Here is a 19907-nt window from a genome sequence, read left to right on the forward strand (position 1 = left end):
TTTTTTTTTTTTTTTTTTTTTTTTTTTTTTTGTCTTTTTCGTGACCAGTAAGGGGATCGCAACCCTTGGTGTGGTGTTGCCCACACCGCGCTCAGCCAGTGAGCCCACCGGCCATTCCTATGTAGGATCCGAACCCGCGGCGGGAGCGTTGCTGCACTCCCAGCGCCGCACTCTCCTGAGTGCGCCACGGGCTCAGCCCTAAGAGCACATCTTAAATACCCCTTTGCTCCTTTACTACTGTGACCTAGAAATGATGGGAATAATGCATGGATGATACAAGGGTATTTTCTATTGGTGGTTCTTTCTGTGATGGCATCAGGGGTCTGAAAGTTCCTTTGTGTTCTCTGTCATAATCTGGGGTCAGAAAAGTGCTGAAAGTAGTAGATTTGCATATTTTAGTTTATGAATGAAGGGTTGTTGAAAGACCTTAAAATTATAATCCCAAGGATAGAGACTTCCTACTGTGTTTTTTGCTTAGGATTCCCTAAGCAATGTCAGCATTAGGGAATCCTGCCTTCTGTTAGTAGACTAGAGAGACCTATAGGTTATAGGAAATTAGAATATAGGATCATTTAAAATTCCCTTAGGATATCCTGGTTTACCATTGCTTTTTTTTTTATTGGTCCTACTGTTACCAAGAACCCCAAAGGTCTGTTTGCTTGTGGCCCAGTAGCCAATAATTGAGCGACAAGTGTTGGTGTAAGGAAAGGTAGCCTTTAATCAGGAAGCTGGCAGCCTGGGGAAATGGTCGACTATGTCTCAAAGACCATCTCTGCCTCTCCCAGGTTTGCCATAGGGTTTTGTAAGGGTCTGTGGTAGAAAGTTGATTCATGGCAACAGTGGGACATGCAGTCATGCTTGAGCATTTAGGATAATCATCAAGGAACTTACCGGGTGGGAGTTGACTGGTGTCATACTTCATTCTCCATGGGTTCATTTCCTGTTATTCTCAAATAAGATCAGGTTAGTAAGCTAGTAAAGAATGGCCATCTAGGTTAATAATTTTTCTCTAATTATTTGTGTACATTGTGAGAGCAATAGTCATTGTATTCTGGCAATTAGCTGCAGGCTATGTGGTTTGGGTTACAGGAGAGACCGAGTTTTTAAATTCAAACGTTTAACAAAATAGAGTCACTTCTGTTTAGGCTCTTAGAATTCTAGACTTAATGTGGTCTGTACTTTTAATATAGATAATTCTTTGGGTTGCCTGAGGGAGTATCTTTATGGATTCCTTACTGTTTTAGTTAGGTGTTCAGTCTCTAAACTGTACCTCCAGGTATGGGAAGTGAGTCCTGTCATGTAGGACTACATCCTAAGGAAATAAGGATTCCTTAAGGTAACTTCTTTGAATCTGACCTGGAAACTAGTTAGGCTAAAAATTTCACAGTTTATTGCTCCCAAAAAAGTTTCCACGACAGAAACAGATATATTTTAAACAGGAAATTTATTCATACTTGGGCATAAATCTGCTTTTAGTCTGATGGCAGAACACCCAGCCAAATTTTCCTTTACTTATTCTTGAAAGTTGACAGTGTTCAGGTCTAGGAGTACCAAATCTTAAGTATAATTTAAAGATATGTTCTAATTGATAGTGCCCTGAGGAGGTCTGATCATATCCTGATATTTTATCTGAACAATCCCTAAAAACCCAGTTAATGTAAAGGTCTACCCAGTGAATCAAGAATTCTTCAGAATTATCTTAGGATTTGAACTATAGTGAAGCTCAAGGTCTTCCCACTGTCCTCAGTGCCCTGAATGATGTTCTAGACCCAATTTAAAGCCAGGCATATCCTGAAACTTGACCAGAACTTCCAAGGCGTTGGGGAGCAGTAGGAATCACAACAACACAGATGCCTGGGCTACCAGTTGTACCCGGTGGAATGCGCTTGGGATTCTTTTTGACTGTTGGAAGGAAAGGGAGAAATAGAGTTGGATAAGGAGTTTTATTAATACAAGTCTGAATCTGAGAAGATAATGGAAAGTGCAGGAAAAGGAAGTGCTAGGAAGGAAACAGAGGAACAAGTTCAGAATAAAAGAGTTTTTCAGGAGGAATGTTAAGATTTGGGGTAGTAGTTCTATGAGACAGATGTTTAAAAATAACTTTATATAGAAGAAAACAAAAGTTAGGATATTGCTTGTTTTTCCTATAGTACTTTCTGTTTGGGTCTCTATTGCTTAGGATTGTGGGGTTGAATTTCAATAGTGATCCAATGTTAAATCTTTACATTTTGTTCCTAAGCTGAATGAAGATGTTTTCTGCCAGCATTGTACTTGCTTGTATGAGGGCTCTTCAAAAAGTTCATAGCAGGCGAGCCCGTGGCGCACAGCAGTGCTCCCGCCGCCGGTTCGGATCCTGTATAGGGATGACTGGTGTGCTCACAGCGCTCACTGGCTGAGCGCGGTGCAGCCGGTCTCAAAAAAAAAAGGACAAAAAAAAAAGTTCATAGCAAGATTCGCATTATCTTTCAATTCCATTTTCCTACATACTTTTTGAAGTACCCTCATACACTCTGCTATATTAGAAAGTTAGCTCCCTGTTGTTCTTCTGGTCAATATGATTTAACATTTTTGATTATAGTTTAAAAGTTTCTTCCCTTGATTATTTAAATAATAAATGCTCATATATAGAATTTTGGCAATACACAGAGGTACAAAGCAATAGTAAAACTTGCAAATCTATAGTTCTAAGTGCTGGAATAGAGCTCATGAAACACATTGTTTTTTCCTTTTCAAGTATAGAAAAACATTTAAATACATGTTTATAATCATAGCTATGCAGCTAAGAATAAACTTACAGACCATCTAACCCAGTGGTTTTTTAAATTCTTTTTTTTTTAAGTAATATAACCCCCTTTTCAAATGAAAGCTTACGTGAAATTCCACTGTGTGAAGCTGTTGAAAATGGAATTGTTCTGGTTGAAGTAGGGCTAGAGGATCTAGGATTTTCCTTCACCAGTGACTTCATGGGCATGCCAAGAAGCTCCGGAACTCCTAGTAATTATTTGAAAATCTCTGACTAGGCCAACTTGTGACTTAGGGAGATTGAATGGCTCACAAAAGTTCACAGAAGTTCAGTGGCAGAACCAAGACAAACATCAGAATATTTTATTGCAGGTCATTGCTCTTTTCCAGTACACCCACTTCAAGAGCTATGTTTCCAGTGCATATACTTGAAGAGTTGGACTGGTCTTTATTAGTTATTGTTTTGAAACAATTATTAGGATGTCAAATTTCATGGTCTTTATATTAAAATTTTAAATAAACAATTTGGTACTAAATAATTATATTTTAAAATTAATACATGCCTGTCTATGTAGCTCCAGTTTTCATAGTTTCCCTTTTTTTTCAGGAAGGAGATGGATAAAGCAGATGTTTATTGGGGCATTTCTTATCCCAGCAATGGTGTGTGGCACTGCCTTCTTCATCAATTTTATAGCCATTTATTACCATGCTTCAAGAGCCATTCCTTTTGGAACAATGGTAAGTTGCTTGAATCTTACTTTTAAACTGAAAAATTATAAACATTCTGATATGAGGCCTGTTAACTCTCCGAAGTACCTCTTATTAGGTGTTTTGATAGTTTCAGCCAGTCTCTACTCAGTCCTGGAAAATTAGGTGAGGAGAAAACTATGGTTGTTAGCCTACGTAAAGTTTTGGTTAAGTTTAAACCTATTGCTGTCCTTTTATTTCTTGATTCTGTAAGCCATTAAAGTGAAGGGCTGATTCTCAGAAGAGAGCACTATAGCTTTTTATCAGAGATGGGAGAAACTGGTGAATGTATTTTAGAGAAAGAATAATGACACAATAAGAAACAGGTGATTTAAGGTGATAGGTGAGTTCAGTGATGAAAATAACATTTTTTAATTAACATACTATTTTTAAAACCTCATTAAGCATTTATATTAATATTAATAGTATATGTTGCTATAGATATTAAAATTCCTTTACATATCCTACCTGTAATCACAGCGTTTGAAATGTTTTAGATTATTTAAATATATTAAAACTGAGACACAGATATAATGGCGCTTTACAGAGTTAACCCATAGTTTCACAATTCTTCTTATTGTTACCTTTTTACTAGAAACAGAATTTTATGCCTGAACTAGACTGCAGTCTTAATGTATACTTGTACACACGTGCATATACATATACACAAATGTATGCAAATTTCAGGGTGGTTCCTGCTAAGAGAGACTAATACATTGGTTGATCAAGGTTATATAGAGAGTTTGGGGTAGCAAATAGGACCCATATCTGTTTCTGAGTTTTAACTTTGTTTGGGTTATATGGAACTTAAATGGTTTCACAAAAATTTCAGATGACTTTGGTTGTTTTTAGTCCAGGTTTCTTAAAGACACATCGAATATACATTTTTACTAAATCTTTAATACTTTTTAGTTAGGAATGTTTAGACATTTACCTCAAAATTGAAATTTTTTTTTTCAAGTGAAAATAAATAATGGTTAGGAAATGGTAAAGTAATTTATTACATTCAGACCAGAAAAGAACTTGCTTCATGGTAGTTCTAGGCCATCAGAAAGTACGTGTAGGAAATCACGTTACTTCTTAAAGATGATCTGCACAGTAAAGTATTTCATCATACTTTAAAAACTAAAATTCTGATTCCCATTATAATTCCTTTCAGAAGTTTTTTAAAATTTATTTTATTTATTGAATCAAAATCGATTATACATACTATTGGGGTTGAGCATTGAGATATGTTGATTAAATCGATATTACTAGCATATATATTGTTGCAAATCATAATTATTCTTTATGCCCCTTGTCCAATCTCTCCCCTTCCCCCTCTAGCTCCCCCTCCCCCCTCTAATTGCCTAGATTTCTTCTCTCCTTCTGAAAGAATAATGGTTACTCTGTTAATTTGTTGCCTAGATGATCTGTCCATTGCTGAGAGGTATGATCAGGTCCCCCAATATTATCATGGAGCAGATGCTTCTTCTGTCACTCTGAAATAGGTTTTGTGGAAAGAGACATCCTCTTCTTTTCTTTGTCTCTGCTGGTGACTCTTCTTGTGTGAATGCACTCCGGTGGTTGGCGGGCCATCTGCGTGGTGGTTGTGGCATCTAGCCGCTTTTGCGGCAGCCATGGTTATTGGGGTGGCTGTGGTGGGCCACCCACGTGGGGGTGCTGTTTTTGGTATGCTCCTTGGCACTGGTGGTATGCCTGGTTGTGGGGTGTGTTTGGTCCCCTTCTCCTTGCTTTGGGTCCCCTGGCAGGCCCCAAGTTTCTGGTGGTGTGTCTGGGCCGGAAGTAATTTTTTGTCCTTTGCTTCTAACAGGGGGGATCTTCCTGTGGGAAACAGTACTTGAACTGTGTGGTTGTTTAAATTGCTGCTTTGCTGCTGTTTCCCTAGGGAAGGCTTTTTGTGCAGCTCAGGGTTTAATGGTTGATCTTATAGGTACTTCCAGCTCTCTAGAGACCTGGTGTATCTGTGCTCTGTAGAATCTCTGATCTAGGCCTGAGTATTTTCATCAAACTGCATCCCATGCAATTCTGCATTCCTGACCATTCTTCTCTGAGTGATCCTGTGCTGACTAGGGGGTAGGTCAGCTGTCCTTGCTGTGTCCCCATGTTCTCCCAGTGTTCCCATCTCGCCCACCACCCATGCTCCAAACACTTCCCATGGGATGGGCCCTTCACCAGTCCCTTGCAATGACTCACCGGCCTCTGAATGGCTCCCTTTTTTCAGTTGTTCTGGCTCCTTGCTCCTGCGTGGGTCCATGGGAAACCTATTAGTGGTCTTGCTGTCCTGGGGGCCACCAAGGCCCTCTTATCTCCTGCTGCCTCCAAATAACTCCATCTGAAGGGCACAGCTGCAGCTTCTGCCTGCTCCTGCTCCATGTGCTCATCAGCTGGAGCCTTAAAACATCCGCAGCCCGAAATGCTCAGAGCAGCTTTTTCTTTCTCTCATTGTAGTTTCTCCCGCCTTCATGAACTCCGTAGGTCTCTCCTCCTCTTCCCCTGAGCTCCAACGGCCCCAGCTTGGCTGATGTTACATTTTTATAGTTGTAAATTTGGTTGATTTGTGGGAGAGAGTGACGCTGGGGACTGTCTATTCTGCCATCTTGACTGGAACTCCCCTCTTTTCAGAAGGTTTTGAATTTGATATTGGTAAAAATTATATTTCAAAGTTGTTTTCTTTCAATAAAATTGTAAATTTTACCACTTTGTAAATGGGGTTTTAAATGTTAAAACATTTAAATGTTTAAAATGTTATTCAGTATAATTTGTCTTTAGATAATCTTAATTATTAGAATATAATATTAAAATTTATGCTGCACCAGATAAGGTTTATAAAATTGATCTTAGTGATTAAAAGACTGTTGGTGCTTAGAAGGCTTCTTCCTTTTTTTTTTTTTTGTCTTTTTTACTGACTGGTAACGGGATCGCAACCCGCGGTGTCGCGCCCGTACCGGGGACCGGCAACGGGATCGCAACCCTCGGTGTTGCGCCCGCACTGCGCTCAGCCAGTGAGCGGGAACCGGTCTCCACATGGGATCCGAACCCTCGGCGGGAGCGCCACCGCGCTCCCAAGCGGCGCACTCTCCAGTGCACCACCGGGCCGGCCCTTAGTAGCAGGCTTCTTAATTTGTATGCTAAAGAAGGAATTCTGAGCACAGGGCATTCCACTAGCCTCAAGTTTTAATCAGGTGTGTGGTCTAGCATTTTTTTTTTTTTTTCCATTTAAAAGTGTAAAAACTTGTTTAGAATGTGAAATTTAAGAACTTGAGGTGAATGTTTGACCTAGCTGTCTGTTAAGTGTTTTTACCACTTAAATTTGCATTTTTAGTTGCTTAACTTGTTGATATTATGAAGAAAATGGTTATATGTTCTCAAAAAATTTGTGATTCTTAACCCTAGGTGCACATTGGAATCACTTGAGGATTTATAGCATTTTAATGCCCGGGGCTTCATCTCAAACCAGTGTATCTGTCCTGCTTTAAACCTAGTATCTGATTTCAGTTCCTAGTATCTGGGGATTAATTTTTCAGATGAAAGGCTCTCAGATCATGGGCACCATGTGTCTGAGAAGCTAGGTGCCCCTGCTAACTGAATACCCTAGTTTGAAAATCAAAGTTTTCAGATTCTCCTGTATACTCTTCCTCAGGCCTTAGCCTCAGGCCTTAGCTCTTTCTGTCTCCCATTCCTTTGATCTCACAGACATTGGGCCTTTTCTCTGGGTGATCTTCACTCTAATGCTGTTTTATCAAAGTTTCCACAACTGAGGACTTAACCTGACCTTAGAGACTTTATAGCTTTTGCCTTGCCCTATAGAGGTACCAGAAAAATAGGGATTTGGCCCACGTGGGATCTGGAATTTGGTCAGAATACCACTGTTGTTACCAGGACTAGTCTGAGATAAGGTTGAAAGTGGATGAAGTTTGTCTTTGGATACCAACTTCTCTGCTCATGTGCACCTAAATTACACATAAAGCCATTAAATCCATGTCAGATTAAGCTTGCCAAACAACAGTCAATCTTAGAAGCTTAATAAAGATAAAAGAAACATTGATAGAGGGTTGTAATGATATTCTGAACTATGTCTAGTGTCCCAGGTTTAAGGCATGTGCCTCCAGTCAAGAGAATGTTACAAGAAAATGTAAAAGATTGCTTAATGAAATTTGGGGTCAACAACTGTCTAAAGATGAATAGACCTGTTCCTGAAGTTGGAGTATTCTGGCAGAAGTACAATAGAGAATAGTAGAGAATGTATTTGAAATTAGATTGATTCTGGGAAGGTAAAAACTTTTTCTTTTGGGAATTTGTTCAAGAATGATTTATTTAGGTTTTATACTCAGAAGTTTGGGTCCTATAAGAGATTCTTGGAAATGAGGAAGGATTTGCCCAAAATGTTCTGGAAACGGGTTTTGTTAAGGTATGAAGTTTCTTGTGGGCTGTAAATCTCGAATCCTAAATTTGATGTTATTGTAGCCTTTCAAGGGACGAAGAACCAAGTTGCAAAGTTTTAACACTCACAGAGGCAAGATAGCATGGGAACTAATTATCTTTCTACTGTAAACATTATTCAGCTCATCATGCACTGATAATCCTTGACTTATCTTACTTTATGGTTTTCTCTTTCAGTGGGTAGAATAGTTGATGAAGGAGAAATAACAGGGGTCATGGATGAGCCACGTTGTATCTGTCATCCTAAGAGAAGGGAATCTTGAACATCATCAGAAATATGCCATAGGTTTAGAAATCATATTTTACAAATATTTAGGGAAATGTTCTCCCATGACCCAAGTCTTGAGCCATAACTGGAAAAATAGCTTGAGAATTAGAGATTCTCAAAGATGAAATTCATGATATGTAATCAGGAACTACCACAGTGAAGAAAAGATGGAAACCAACATTAATGGATAGGTACTATGTGATAAAGACGAACAAAGTGGTGAGAAGAGTACAGTGTACCCAAGTGTTAAAAGAATAAGAAAGATCTGGAAAAACTAGTGTTAGAAAAACTTTATTACTTAAGCTGAACTGTTGACAAATAAGGCAAAAAAAAAAAAAGAATTTTGTAAAGATAGTTTCACAGCAAGATCAAAGCTTATTATGTGGGATCAGTGGTATAACAGAATAAAAGTAAAGTGGCTTCATTCTATTCTTCCTCTTTTTATTTTTTGCCAAATAAAATAACCTTCAAACAAGAAAAGCCAGAGGAAAAGTTCCCTGAGAAGAGGAAAGTGAAGCCTAAGATAGCTAAGGCAGTTGATTGTACGGGAGTATGCAGCTACCTTAGCTTGAAATTCTCTTTGCTCGTCTAAATGGTTTTTTAGAGATACTGAGAAATCATACCAATAAGTAATGTTTGAGTAACTGTAAGAGAGCAAACGTGTTGTAACTGGACACTGACAAATCTACTTTTCTGGGAAGAAAAGGAAGAAAGTGGTTCTACCTTACAGAATATGGTGAACTTGATGTTGATGCAGTACAAGATTTTAGAATGGGTTATTAAAATTTATTTTTTAAATGACGGGAGCCAATATGGATTCATGACAGCAAAAATGCTAGAACAACTTCATTTCTCCCTTGGTAGGTTTTAGTAGATTAGAAGAACAAAGGAGTATATACAAAGTATTATATCTCGTTGGACAAGATAGGGAAATGTGACCAGAATAAAAGTACAGCCAGGAAGTTGTGTAAGCAAACAGTTACAAGAAATAGAGTTAGAATAAATAGAGTAAGAGTGTTGGGATGTTACCCGTAGTATGTCAGATACTGTTGTTTAGTAGAATGTGACAGGTATTCTTGACTCTCACCTATTCAAATGATTATTAATAACTTGGTTAAAGATTTGGTGAATAGCATTGATTGATTTTCTAATCCAAAATCAGTCTTGCTTTCCTTTGATAAACCCTCACTTTGTCATGACGTGTTATCCATTTTATATATTGTTGGATTTCATTTGCTAAAATTTGTTGTTTTGGCATCTATATTTATGAGAGATACTGACTTGTAGTTTTCTTATAATGTCTTTTTTTCTGGTTTTGGTATCAAGATAATGGTAGCTTCATAGAATAAATTTTTCACTACAAATTTAGTGTCTTCTACTATAGTACTGAAGTAACCCAAGAAACAGAATGGTGAGTTATGTATTAACATGTATTAACATTAGCTGAATGAAATAGTTAAGTTTCTTAGATGCATTAGTGTTTTGGTTAGCAATGTCCTGATTAGTAGGTCCAGTTGTTGAGATGCTTGAATTAAGGCTAAATAATTTTTATAAAGAGGCTAAATATATTTTAAAATAAAGTTATAAAATGTATGAATTAGAAAGAGGGATGGTAGAAATCATCTACTATGAGCAGGTGTTAAAGAAATCCTAAAACATAATGGTTGACAAGAATGATACTTTTCCTGAGAATCACCTTACCTATATAAGCAATTGCTATCTATTACCCTAAAAAAAAAATCTCTCCTTTAGCATTTCCCAGTGTCTCAACTTAGGCTACCTTTTCCCTTTCTATCTCATTCACACAAAATATTTCCTAAAAGGCCAGTCTGGAAGCAAAGATAGAATAAGTAATAGCCACATTCTTGGTTTATAACCAAGATTGAGAAGGGTTGACCAGTTGGTAGATCTTTGGGGTATTAAGTACTAATAGGCAGTACTTGTTTCTAACTTTGTTGTTCTTGTTGTAAATAGGAAAGGCCCTGAACATGCACGGGAGTGTTTCCTCTCCCACTGCCGACTTTTACTGTCCTTTGGTCCATGAACAGTGGCCAGGGAGCTAAGGGAGGGCCCTGTATTGGTTTGATTTCCAGGGTTTTCACCAGTGTTTTAGACCAAGGGTTTTTTAACTCTAAGCTGCTAAATTTCATTTTACAGTGAAACCTTAATGTGGAAGCCCAATATAGAAAACAAATATTAGCATGATTCTATTAGTATAAAAATATTTTGTAAATTCAGTATTTTAACACTGTAAATTTATTGAGAACAATAAAGTTGTGATGAATACAAATCTAATACCAAGGAGTATGAATAACAAACCAGTTGTATCTTCTTCAGCAGCCAATGTATTTGGTTGAATTTCAGTATTGAGAAAAATCCTGACTTCATGAGTGAGTTAATTTCATGTAATTTTTTTTTTCTTTTAACAGTTTACCTTGCAGTCTCAGACTATTCTGCAAGTAAACTCATCCAGAACTTGAACATAAAGGAGTAGGAAATTGGTTTCACAGTTTAATCACTACAATTTCTAACAAACTGCCCCCATTTTTTATCATGTATAAAAAAGTCAGACAAGAAAAGGAAAAATGTTTAAACAAATTCTAGACAGTTGGTAATGTCTTTTTTTTTTTTACTTAGCAACCTGAGCATGTCTTTTTTTTAATTGAAATATAATTGATTGTAAAAATCTGTGGGGTACAGCATTGAATATCAGTACCTGTGTGCAATATGTGATGCTCTGATAATGTCTTAATGAGACAGTTCATAGGTTTCTTTATTGATTGTTGTTATGTACACAGAAGGCAAGATAGGTCCTCACTTTAGCTGCCACTCAATTGCCTGCGACACATGTGTGTTGTGGTAGTGCCTTTGCTTGTAGAACTTTTAGTGAGCAAATATGTGCAGGCCTGAATTGGGATGGGGAGAGAGGAGGCAGAACAAAAGACCAATGTAGCATTACAAACCTACCTAATCAATGATGCATTTACCACAAGATCAAATATATGCACAGAGGTAGCAGGAGAAACTTTATTTTGAGGTTTGCATGAAAATGAGTTAACCTAGCTAAGGTATCCATAGCCAGCGTATTAATATTTGGTATAGAACTCATTTGAGTCTGTATATTTTTTATTACAGTTAAACTTTTCTTTTTTTAAATTATTTTCAAAAGGATATTCAAATCTATTGCTTGTGGAATTCCTAAAGCTCTTCAGAAGGACCTTAAGGTTCTGTGGAACAGTTGGAAACCCGTTCTTTTAGACCATGTGATTTCACGTAGGAATGTTTTCTTTGGTTTCTCTTTAATCCGTATTTGAAATTAGAGTTTTGGTAAATTAAGGGGAAAATACACAGTCTTTATTACAATGTGTTAAGGTTTATGAGTCTTGTAGTAATTAAGAAAGCAATCAAAAGTAAAGATTGTGACAGCGCCCCCCATATGTATGAGACATATGTATAATTCACAAAATATTTAAAATATCTTAAAAACACCTGTTGTCTTTCACATTTTATATATTCTTACTACACAGGCATAGATTGTTATTATTTATAGGTCTGAACTAAGACACAAATAAGTTGAATTTCTAAGTCTGATCCTTAAAATGGGCTTACAGAGCTCTTTTAACTGCCATATATTTATATAAGTTTTATCTGAAAGGAAGATGATGATACCCTTTGGCTTGTTTAAACACACACACATAGGATAGAATGAGGAGACAGAGTTTTCACTAATGTTGCTTTTCTGCCCCATACTTCTTCATTTCTCTCAATTTCTTCACAATTTTCATTCATCTTTTCTCTCACTTTTCTTTTTTATTTATTGAACCCCAAAATGTGTAGTTGAAAGAGATCTTAGAGGTGACTCAGTTCTACTCCATTTTATAGAAGTTCAGAGTGAAGTGATCTTAACTAGATGCTGGCCAGAAAAGAGCTCAAGTATGTGTCCTGTATACCCAGATTTTATAAAGAAAAAATAACAAAAATAAATATCTTCCTAACTGGCCACTTTGGTTCTAGAAACTGGGTCTTCTCTATAGTTTTAGACCTTGAATGGGTGGAAAATACTTGTATTGTTTTAGTAATGACACATACACATAGAGATATTATTCTATTGTTAGGATTCCAAGGCAGTGTAGAATAGAAAAGTGAAGGGGTTTGAGGCTGGCAGATCTGAATTGAAATTTTAGTCAGGCTACCTGATCGTGGGAAGTTACTTCGCCACTTTTGAGTCTCATTTCTTCATCTGTAAAATACAGGAATAACAAATGTGAAGCTCCTTGTGCATATTAGGACCTCAATAAAGTGTAGCCAGATAAATAAGTTGGTTATAATGATGAAAGATAAAGGATAGATCTACCAAAAGCATGACGGCTAAAAGTGAAAGGAGATAAAAGGACTATAATAGCAGATACAGTATGGAAGAATAGGAAAATGGGGAACTAAAGTGGGTAGGGAACAGTTCAAATCTTATTTAGTTCAATCCTAGTATTTTTAAAGCAAATTATTTTCCTGTTTTCATTAGTGCATATCTTGCACAACTTTAGCCCATATTGAACTTAAACATTTTCTTTTATGATCAAATTGGGTTTTAATTTTTAAGTTTTCCTTTTATTTGTTTTTATTAACATGATTGTCCTCTGAGTGATCACACACATTTTTGTTTAATTTACAGGTGGCCGTTTGTTGCATCTGTTTTTTTGTTATTCTTCCTCTAAATCTTGTTGGTACAATACTTGGCCGAAATCTGTCAGGTCAGCCCAACTTTCCTTGTCGTGTCAATGCTGTGCCTCGCCCTATACCGGAGAAAAAATGGTAAAGAGAATGCTAAATTTTATGTAATTGCTTCTCACAATATATAAGTTCTTAAGGCTATTGTGTACATATAAGTTAAGAATTGGCATGTATTTATGAGAGTGACTACTTAAGTTTGAGTTTAAGAATTTGTTCATTTTAATTTTTCCTTTAACCTACATTGTTAGGAGTAGTAGTAAATTATATCCTTGTTTCACTCTCTGAATATTGGTGCGATTTACAAATAAGTCAGATTCTTTGATAAGAACACTAGTATGTAGGGGTGGGTGGGAACTAAAGCTGCAACAGTTTTATTAAGCCTGCTGCCTTTTTTTGTAAATAAAGTTTTTTTTGGAACATAGCTTTGCTCATTTGTTTACCTATTGTCTATGGCTCCTTTTACATTACAGCGTCAGGGTTTACAGGACAGTAGTTATGTCAAAGATTTTATCACCTGCAAAAATTGAAATATTTATTATTTGAACCTTTACAGAAAAAGTTTGCCAACCGCTGGCTTATAATTTCATTTCCTTCCCAGACATTTTATTAGTCTAAATAATACTAACAAGACATTTATAGCCATATGCATCTAACCAATTGAGAGATGAATTAGGAAGAGATCAGTTATAATTTACTGACTTATACAAGTATTCTTCACTCTGGGATAGTATAGAATCTCTCAAATACATGTCTGTGGCATTTTACGCACAGAATGTGTTCTTGAGGACCTCTCATGGATTCAAGATTAATTCTGACAAAGGATGACAAATATTTCTACTTAACAGTTGAATGGGTGCCCCTATTGTGATAGTATAAACATAGTTTACAGTTCATTTGACCAGTTAGCTTTTAAGTTATGATTTTTGGTGGATTTTTAATTTAAGATTTATTTGTTTTTTTAAATTTTGAACGTCAAATAAGATGTCACCAATATTTTTATATTTCTAATATTCGTAATGCAAATTTGGACAAAATGAACTTAGTATATATATTGCCTTTTAAAATTAGTAAAGTGAATATTAGTAGTGCCTTGTGCTGTTCTGCATTCGTTTTTTATTTTCCTAATTCTTAATAGCAGACAAAAATAGAGCATTATTACTGTACATTTATTATGTTCCCCATAATAAGAATAGCTGTGCAGTAGACTATATATCTATTTATAATTTGGTATATGTATTGAAAAGCCTCTATTCCTAGATATTTTATCACTTTATAAGTATGACTTACATGAGAGTACTTTTATGGAAATATTTGTATTATCTTTTAATTCTATTTTTCCATGAACTTTTTGAAGTACCCTCGTATTAAGGACTTATACAAACAGGTAATAATTATTCCCTGCCTTTTCTAGACAGAGAGGCATGTAGACATTTATAGAAATGGAGGCTGAATAAAATAGTCTGTATAGTTTAGAGTGATCTGTTCTAGTCTTAGGAATTGGCCATGTTCTTTTCTTTCCTTAAGGGGTACTTATGATAGTCTTTGGCTTGAACTTTTGTAGTATACTTTTTAAAGTCAATTATTGTTTTTCTAAGTCAATGTTAAACTGTTAGGGCTGATTGATATCCTGATGTTTGCCTCTTTTCTGGGGAGAGTAAGGTTAAAGGAAAAGCTTAGTTAGAAGTCACAAAAGCTTCTCTAAGTCACTAGGGCTTGTGAAGGAGAGGAGGGAACATGTGACCTTCCTCACCAGAGATTGGTGTCATTTAGCTGTAGAGAGGCTTATGTGTATCTTCACTTTTTTGGTATAATCAGATGGTAACCAAAATCTGAATATTAGTTCTGGCTCTCATTGACTGTTACCTTGGGCAGATCACTTGTAACCTCTGCAGGTCTTGGCTTCCTATAGAATGTGGGAAGAAGACTCTATAGATTAAATGATTTTTAGATTATTTTTGTCAGCTCTCAATTTTTTTTATTCTCAATTTTTTAGTTTGCTCATTTAAGAGATACTAGTTGAGTATCTTTTTAGTGCCAGATACTGTGCTAGGCACTGGGAATAACTAGTTGAATAGCTTCTGTCCACCAGGGTTTATAATCTAGTGCAGTCTGATAGATATAGATATAGATATGCTATAATATATATGTGTATATATATAATTAGACAGTTACAGTATAGTGTGGTAAGTGCTGCGGTATTGGTGGAAGGGCCCACCTCGTCCTGAGAGATTCAGGGAAGGGTTTAAGGGAGAACACTTGAGCCAATTCTTACTGGAAGAGAAGTATGAGACGAGAGAGGCACTGCAGGTGGAGAATTACTAATTGCAGTCAGTAAATATTTGTTGAGTGAATGAATGAAACTTGAATTTTTTTTTTTTAAATTTCTTTGGCCCCATTATAAATCAGAGCGCTTAATACTTTAATTACATAAGGAGAGATTGAGCAAAGAGATGGCAAGCTCACAATTTGGGAAACATTATTTCAGACAGGGATCTTAAGACTCTTATATTCTCTCCCTTTGGTTTTCTGTAAGTAAATGCCTATAGAGTTCTTAGAAGTTATTGAGAGATGGTAGAACAGGAATAAACACTTAGAGTATTTCTTTAGTTCTGCTGTGGCAATAATTTGTGTTCCCCACATACTTATCTCAGCCATTAATTCTGGAAAGAAAATTGATTATAACTGACTAATTGGAAGTCCCATCTATGTATTGTACCTCTTTGGATTTTGGTCTTTCTTTTTACTGGTGTTTCTGTCTGTTAGAGATGATTTTTAAGTATCACGCGTTTTCTTGATACTTTAAAAAAAAAATCAGAATTTGTATAATATGGAAATCATATTAGAAGTTTACTGTTAATTTTAATGTTTTCCAGGTTTATGGAGCCTGCAGTTATTGTTTGCCTGGGAGGAATTTTACCTTTTGGCTCAATCTTTATCGAAATGTAAGTTTTGGTGACGTATTTATGTTTCGAGGGATTTGTTTATAGTAAGAGAGTTTAGGAGTTAGGGTATGTGTAGAATCATCAGATGGGAAGGCATCTAATGGAGTTAGTCTTTTAATTCCATGGCTTCCAAAAAGGTGTCTACATAGGCTATCTGCAAGGAGTTGTCTGCTCTGTTCTCAAATATTCAGGTGAAGTTTATACTTTTTTGTATTATATTCTAGACCTTTCTCATCTAAAAGGAGATCTTAAAAATTAAAGCAATATATGCTTAAGAATGGTAGACCAGCCTTTGATCACATGTATGATGTAAGGAATTACTGGTCTTTTTTTTTTTTTTTCCTATATAAAGATGACCGGTAAGGAGATCTTAACCCTTGGCTTGGTGTTGTCAGCATCATGCTCAGCCAGTGAGCAAACCAGCCATCCCTATATAGGATCTGAACCTGTGGCCTTGGTGTTCTCAGCACCGCACTCTCCTGAGTGAGCCATGGGCCGGCCCTTACTGGTCTTAATTGCATCTTTTGAATATTTCTGAGGGTCCAAGGAACTAGGTATACCATTATCTACTAGTCAGTCTAGACCCTGACATCTTTTGATGCATAGTCACTCCTAGGTTACTTCCATAGAGACCCACAGCAGTGCTGGGAAGTGTGTGTGTGTATGTTTGGGCATGGGATTTGTACCACCTTGTGCCCACTTACCATGTTCATATCTGCAGCTGTCATCACCACTGCAAAATATAAGCCTTTCTTTTCTCAACCTGTGTCCCAATGTTCCTTGATGGGAATGCTCTGGTTATTTTAGCCAAGACAGTTCTTTGTATGGGATTTTTTCAAGTATTACAGTCATACACCCCTGTCCTGCCCACTAAATGTAAGTCATTGTGACCTCTCAAAATACCCTTACACCTTTCCAGATGCCCCACTACTGATTCTCTCTTGTGAGGTAGAAGCCTCCTTAACAGATATCATTGGATTTGGTAGTTGATTAACTGAAAAAATTGGCTCATGTAAGGGAATTATTTAAAAAGTTACATATATAACATTTTAATTTAAAACAACTAAATGTGCATCCTTCATTGTTTGTTTGTTTAAATATAGAGCCAAGGTCTTGTCTTGGATTTGTATCTACTGGTTGAAATTTCCATCACTTTTCCTTTCACATTCATAATACAGCTTCTGTGTTTTGTAACTCTTTTAAATTGGAGCAAGAACATAAAAACCTGTCTAAAGCATTCAAATGCAGAATCCTTCTAGATTTGTACATTTGTCCCCTAGTCTTTTATAGCCATCTCACCCACACCTAATTTTATAGCATTTTTTTAGTGACTCGCCTTTTAAATCTTTCCAATGCATTCAACATAATTTTCATAGAAACTATACTTTCTTTTTACTGTCATATATTTATTAGTTTATATAACATTTAAATTTAGTCTAATTCAGTAATTTAGTCTAATTACGTTAACAAGTACAACTGACAAAAATAGATATGGGCCAACTCCTGGTCGTCACCTAACAGTTGCAAGTGTGCTGTGGGCATTAGTCAGTACCTTAGAGAGGGATTGGAGTATGTGTCACTAACTCATAGTTTAATAAAGCAAGTTCAGGGAATTCTTATATAGTTCCAGTCTGATAGTGCTTTGTATCAACACCCTGACTTGATCTCTGACCATTTTTTCCCTCCTACCCCTGTCCCCAGTGCTTCTGGTTCATATCTCTTCCTGCTTTCTTAAGGTACTCTGTTAAATTAGATAACATGTCTGCTGTTTCTTTAACTTTTCCTCTGTTTTGACCACTCGCAAACCCATTCTCCTCCTAGTAGCAGTGATCTTCAGGTATCAGTCTGATCAAGTCACTTCTTTGCTATAAAGACTTCTCATTTTCATTGAGGTGAGGTCACCATTCCATAACATGGCCAGTAAGGACCTTTATAATGTAGGAACTGTCCTTGTTCACTTCTCCGACTTTATCTCTTGGCCCCTTCATTTTAAGTTCTAGCCATATTGAATTACTTTGAGTTTCTCAGAATGCACTGAATTCCCTATTTGCGAACCTTTGCTTTTGCTGTTCCTGTGCCTGGAATATTCTTCTACCTCCCCCATTCCCCACATATCTTACCTGATTCTTCTCACTACCTCTCCTCCCCGCATCCCCTAGTCCTACCCAGCCAAAATGGGAAGAGTCCCCTCTTATGTGCTCTGGTATAGCACGTATCACAGTGTATCATGATCCTTTCCTGGTGTTTCCCCACTAGCCAGTAATCTCCTTGAGGGTAGAGACTTTGTTGTCTTCACAGTTCTACGAGAGTACTTCAGAAAGTTTATGGAAAGATTCGTATTATCTTTTAATTCTATTTTTTCATGAACATTTTGATGTACCCTCGTATTCTCATTGCTTTCCTGATATGTGATAGGGGCCCTATAAATTTGTTGAAAGAATGAATGACAAATAAATGAACTCACAAACAGAAGAGAATAAGAAAAAAAAATAGAGAATAAAAGGCCCTTTTCTAATTCAACGATGACTTGGGTAATGGATTTAGAGTGAAGTGTCTTTCTTAGGAAAAGTCTTAATGCCTTTTTCCTCACTGTCCTCTGAAGACGGCATGAACCTTCTTTAGGTTTTCTTTTCCTAGTTTTATACATTACACTACCAAACTTATTTTGGTAGGGTGTTTTATAAAATATAAGATACATTGCTTGAATGGTGTTACATCTACAAAAAAGTGAAAGAATGAGGGAATTGATATTATTTTAAAATATGGATATTTAGCTTTTTGTTCTTTTTCACATTTTACTCCTTTAAGCTTCTAATTTATTCAGTTGACTTAGAGGTGAATGTCCTACTGATGAATCTGTTCTTGAAAGATTATCCAAGCAAATAGTTTTGAGAGAATTTTAGAGTATTTAATAGATGAGAAAGGGGTAAAGGAAACTGTTGGAAGTTACTTGAAAGAAAAATAGTGAGATTTAAGTGAGGCAGAAGTGAGGACTAGGATGTAATTGAGGCTAACTTAGCAAGAGCAAAGTGATCTTCAAGAATAAAGACTAGAAACCTATGTCTTCATTGCATTTTATTTAGGTATTTCATCTTCACGTCTTTCTGGGCATATAAGATCTATTATGTCTATGGCTTCATGATGCTGGTGCTGGTCATCCTGTGCATTGTGACCGTCTGTGTGACCATTGTGTGCACATATTTTCTACTAAATGCAGAGGATTATAGGTGGTAAGTACTTATTTGTGGGAAGAACCACTGGGGACCATAATATTTTAAAGTAAGGTTTTCTTTGAAGTCTACCAAGCTGAGTAAAAGATCTGTATAGAAATTTTGCTACTTAATATACCATGTAGGGTTTTTTTTTTCAGTCACAAAAATGATGATTTTAGAGGAAAAATAGTATTAAACAATTTTTTTATTAAGAGGTAGAATGTTAGAAATATTTTTACAAAATGCTTGATGTGGAAAGAACTTTATGAGGAAGCATCACACAAGGAGACAGGTCTGAAAAAGGGAATGGTTTATATAAGGTCATTTAGGGAATCTAACAAAATTCAGGACTTCTGCTTTTAATTCTTAGGCTCTCTCCTTGTTGATATATTTAAGTACTGTGTACATGCATTTGTTTTAAAATATACAAAGAATGTTTTTATAAAATTTGCTTTAAAGTTTTTGTTTCAGTGCCATTCATTCAAAAGAGTTACTTTTTTTTTTTTAAAGGCAATGGACAAGTTTTCTTTCTGCTGCATCAACTGCAATCTATGTTTACATGTATTCCTTTTACTACTATTTTTTCAAAACAAAGTAAGTGGAGACATTTTCTCATGTTTTATTTAGGAAATTAAATTTGTCCTTTAAATAAATACTAAAACTTAAGGCCTTATGTTGAAAGTAAAAATGAATATACTATATATAATTATTTTGTTGTATTTCAGGATGTATGGCTTATTTCAAACATCATTTTACTTTGGATATATGGCGGTATTTAGCACAGCCTTGGGGATAATGTGTGGTAAGTTCTGAAATTCTTTGAAT

At 36.1% G+C, this 19907-nt stretch overlaps 1 protein-coding gene across 1 annotated transcript in view; it reads left to right on the forward strand.

Moving 5' to 3' along the window:
- TM9SF3 (transmembrane 9 superfamily member 3) overlaps nucleotides 1–19907 on the forward strand; it is a 58069-nt gene that overhangs the window by 29633 nt on the left and 8529 nt on the right. Inside the window, exons 8-13 of the mRNA XM_008575363.1 lie at nucleotides 3350–3480; nucleotides 12870–13009; nucleotides 15802–15870; nucleotides 18954–19100; nucleotides 19593–19676; nucleotides 19808–19884. Coding sequence (XP_008573585.1) covers nucleotides 3350–3480; nucleotides 12870–13009; nucleotides 15802–15870; nucleotides 18954–19100; nucleotides 19593–19676; nucleotides 19808–19884 — 648 coding nt within the window. The remainder of the gene's footprint in view (nucleotides 1–3349; nucleotides 3481–12869; nucleotides 13010–15801; nucleotides 15871–18953; nucleotides 19101–19592; nucleotides 19677–19807; nucleotides 19885–19907) is intronic.

The sequence above is a fragment of the Galeopterus variegatus genome, unplaced genomic scaffold (assembly GCF_000696425.1).
Source record: "Galeopterus variegatus unplaced genomic scaffold, G_variegatus-3.0.2 Scaffold1175, whole genome shotgun sequence".
NCBI lineage: Eukaryota > Metazoa > Chordata > Mammalia > Dermoptera > Cynocephalidae > Galeopterus > Galeopterus variegatus.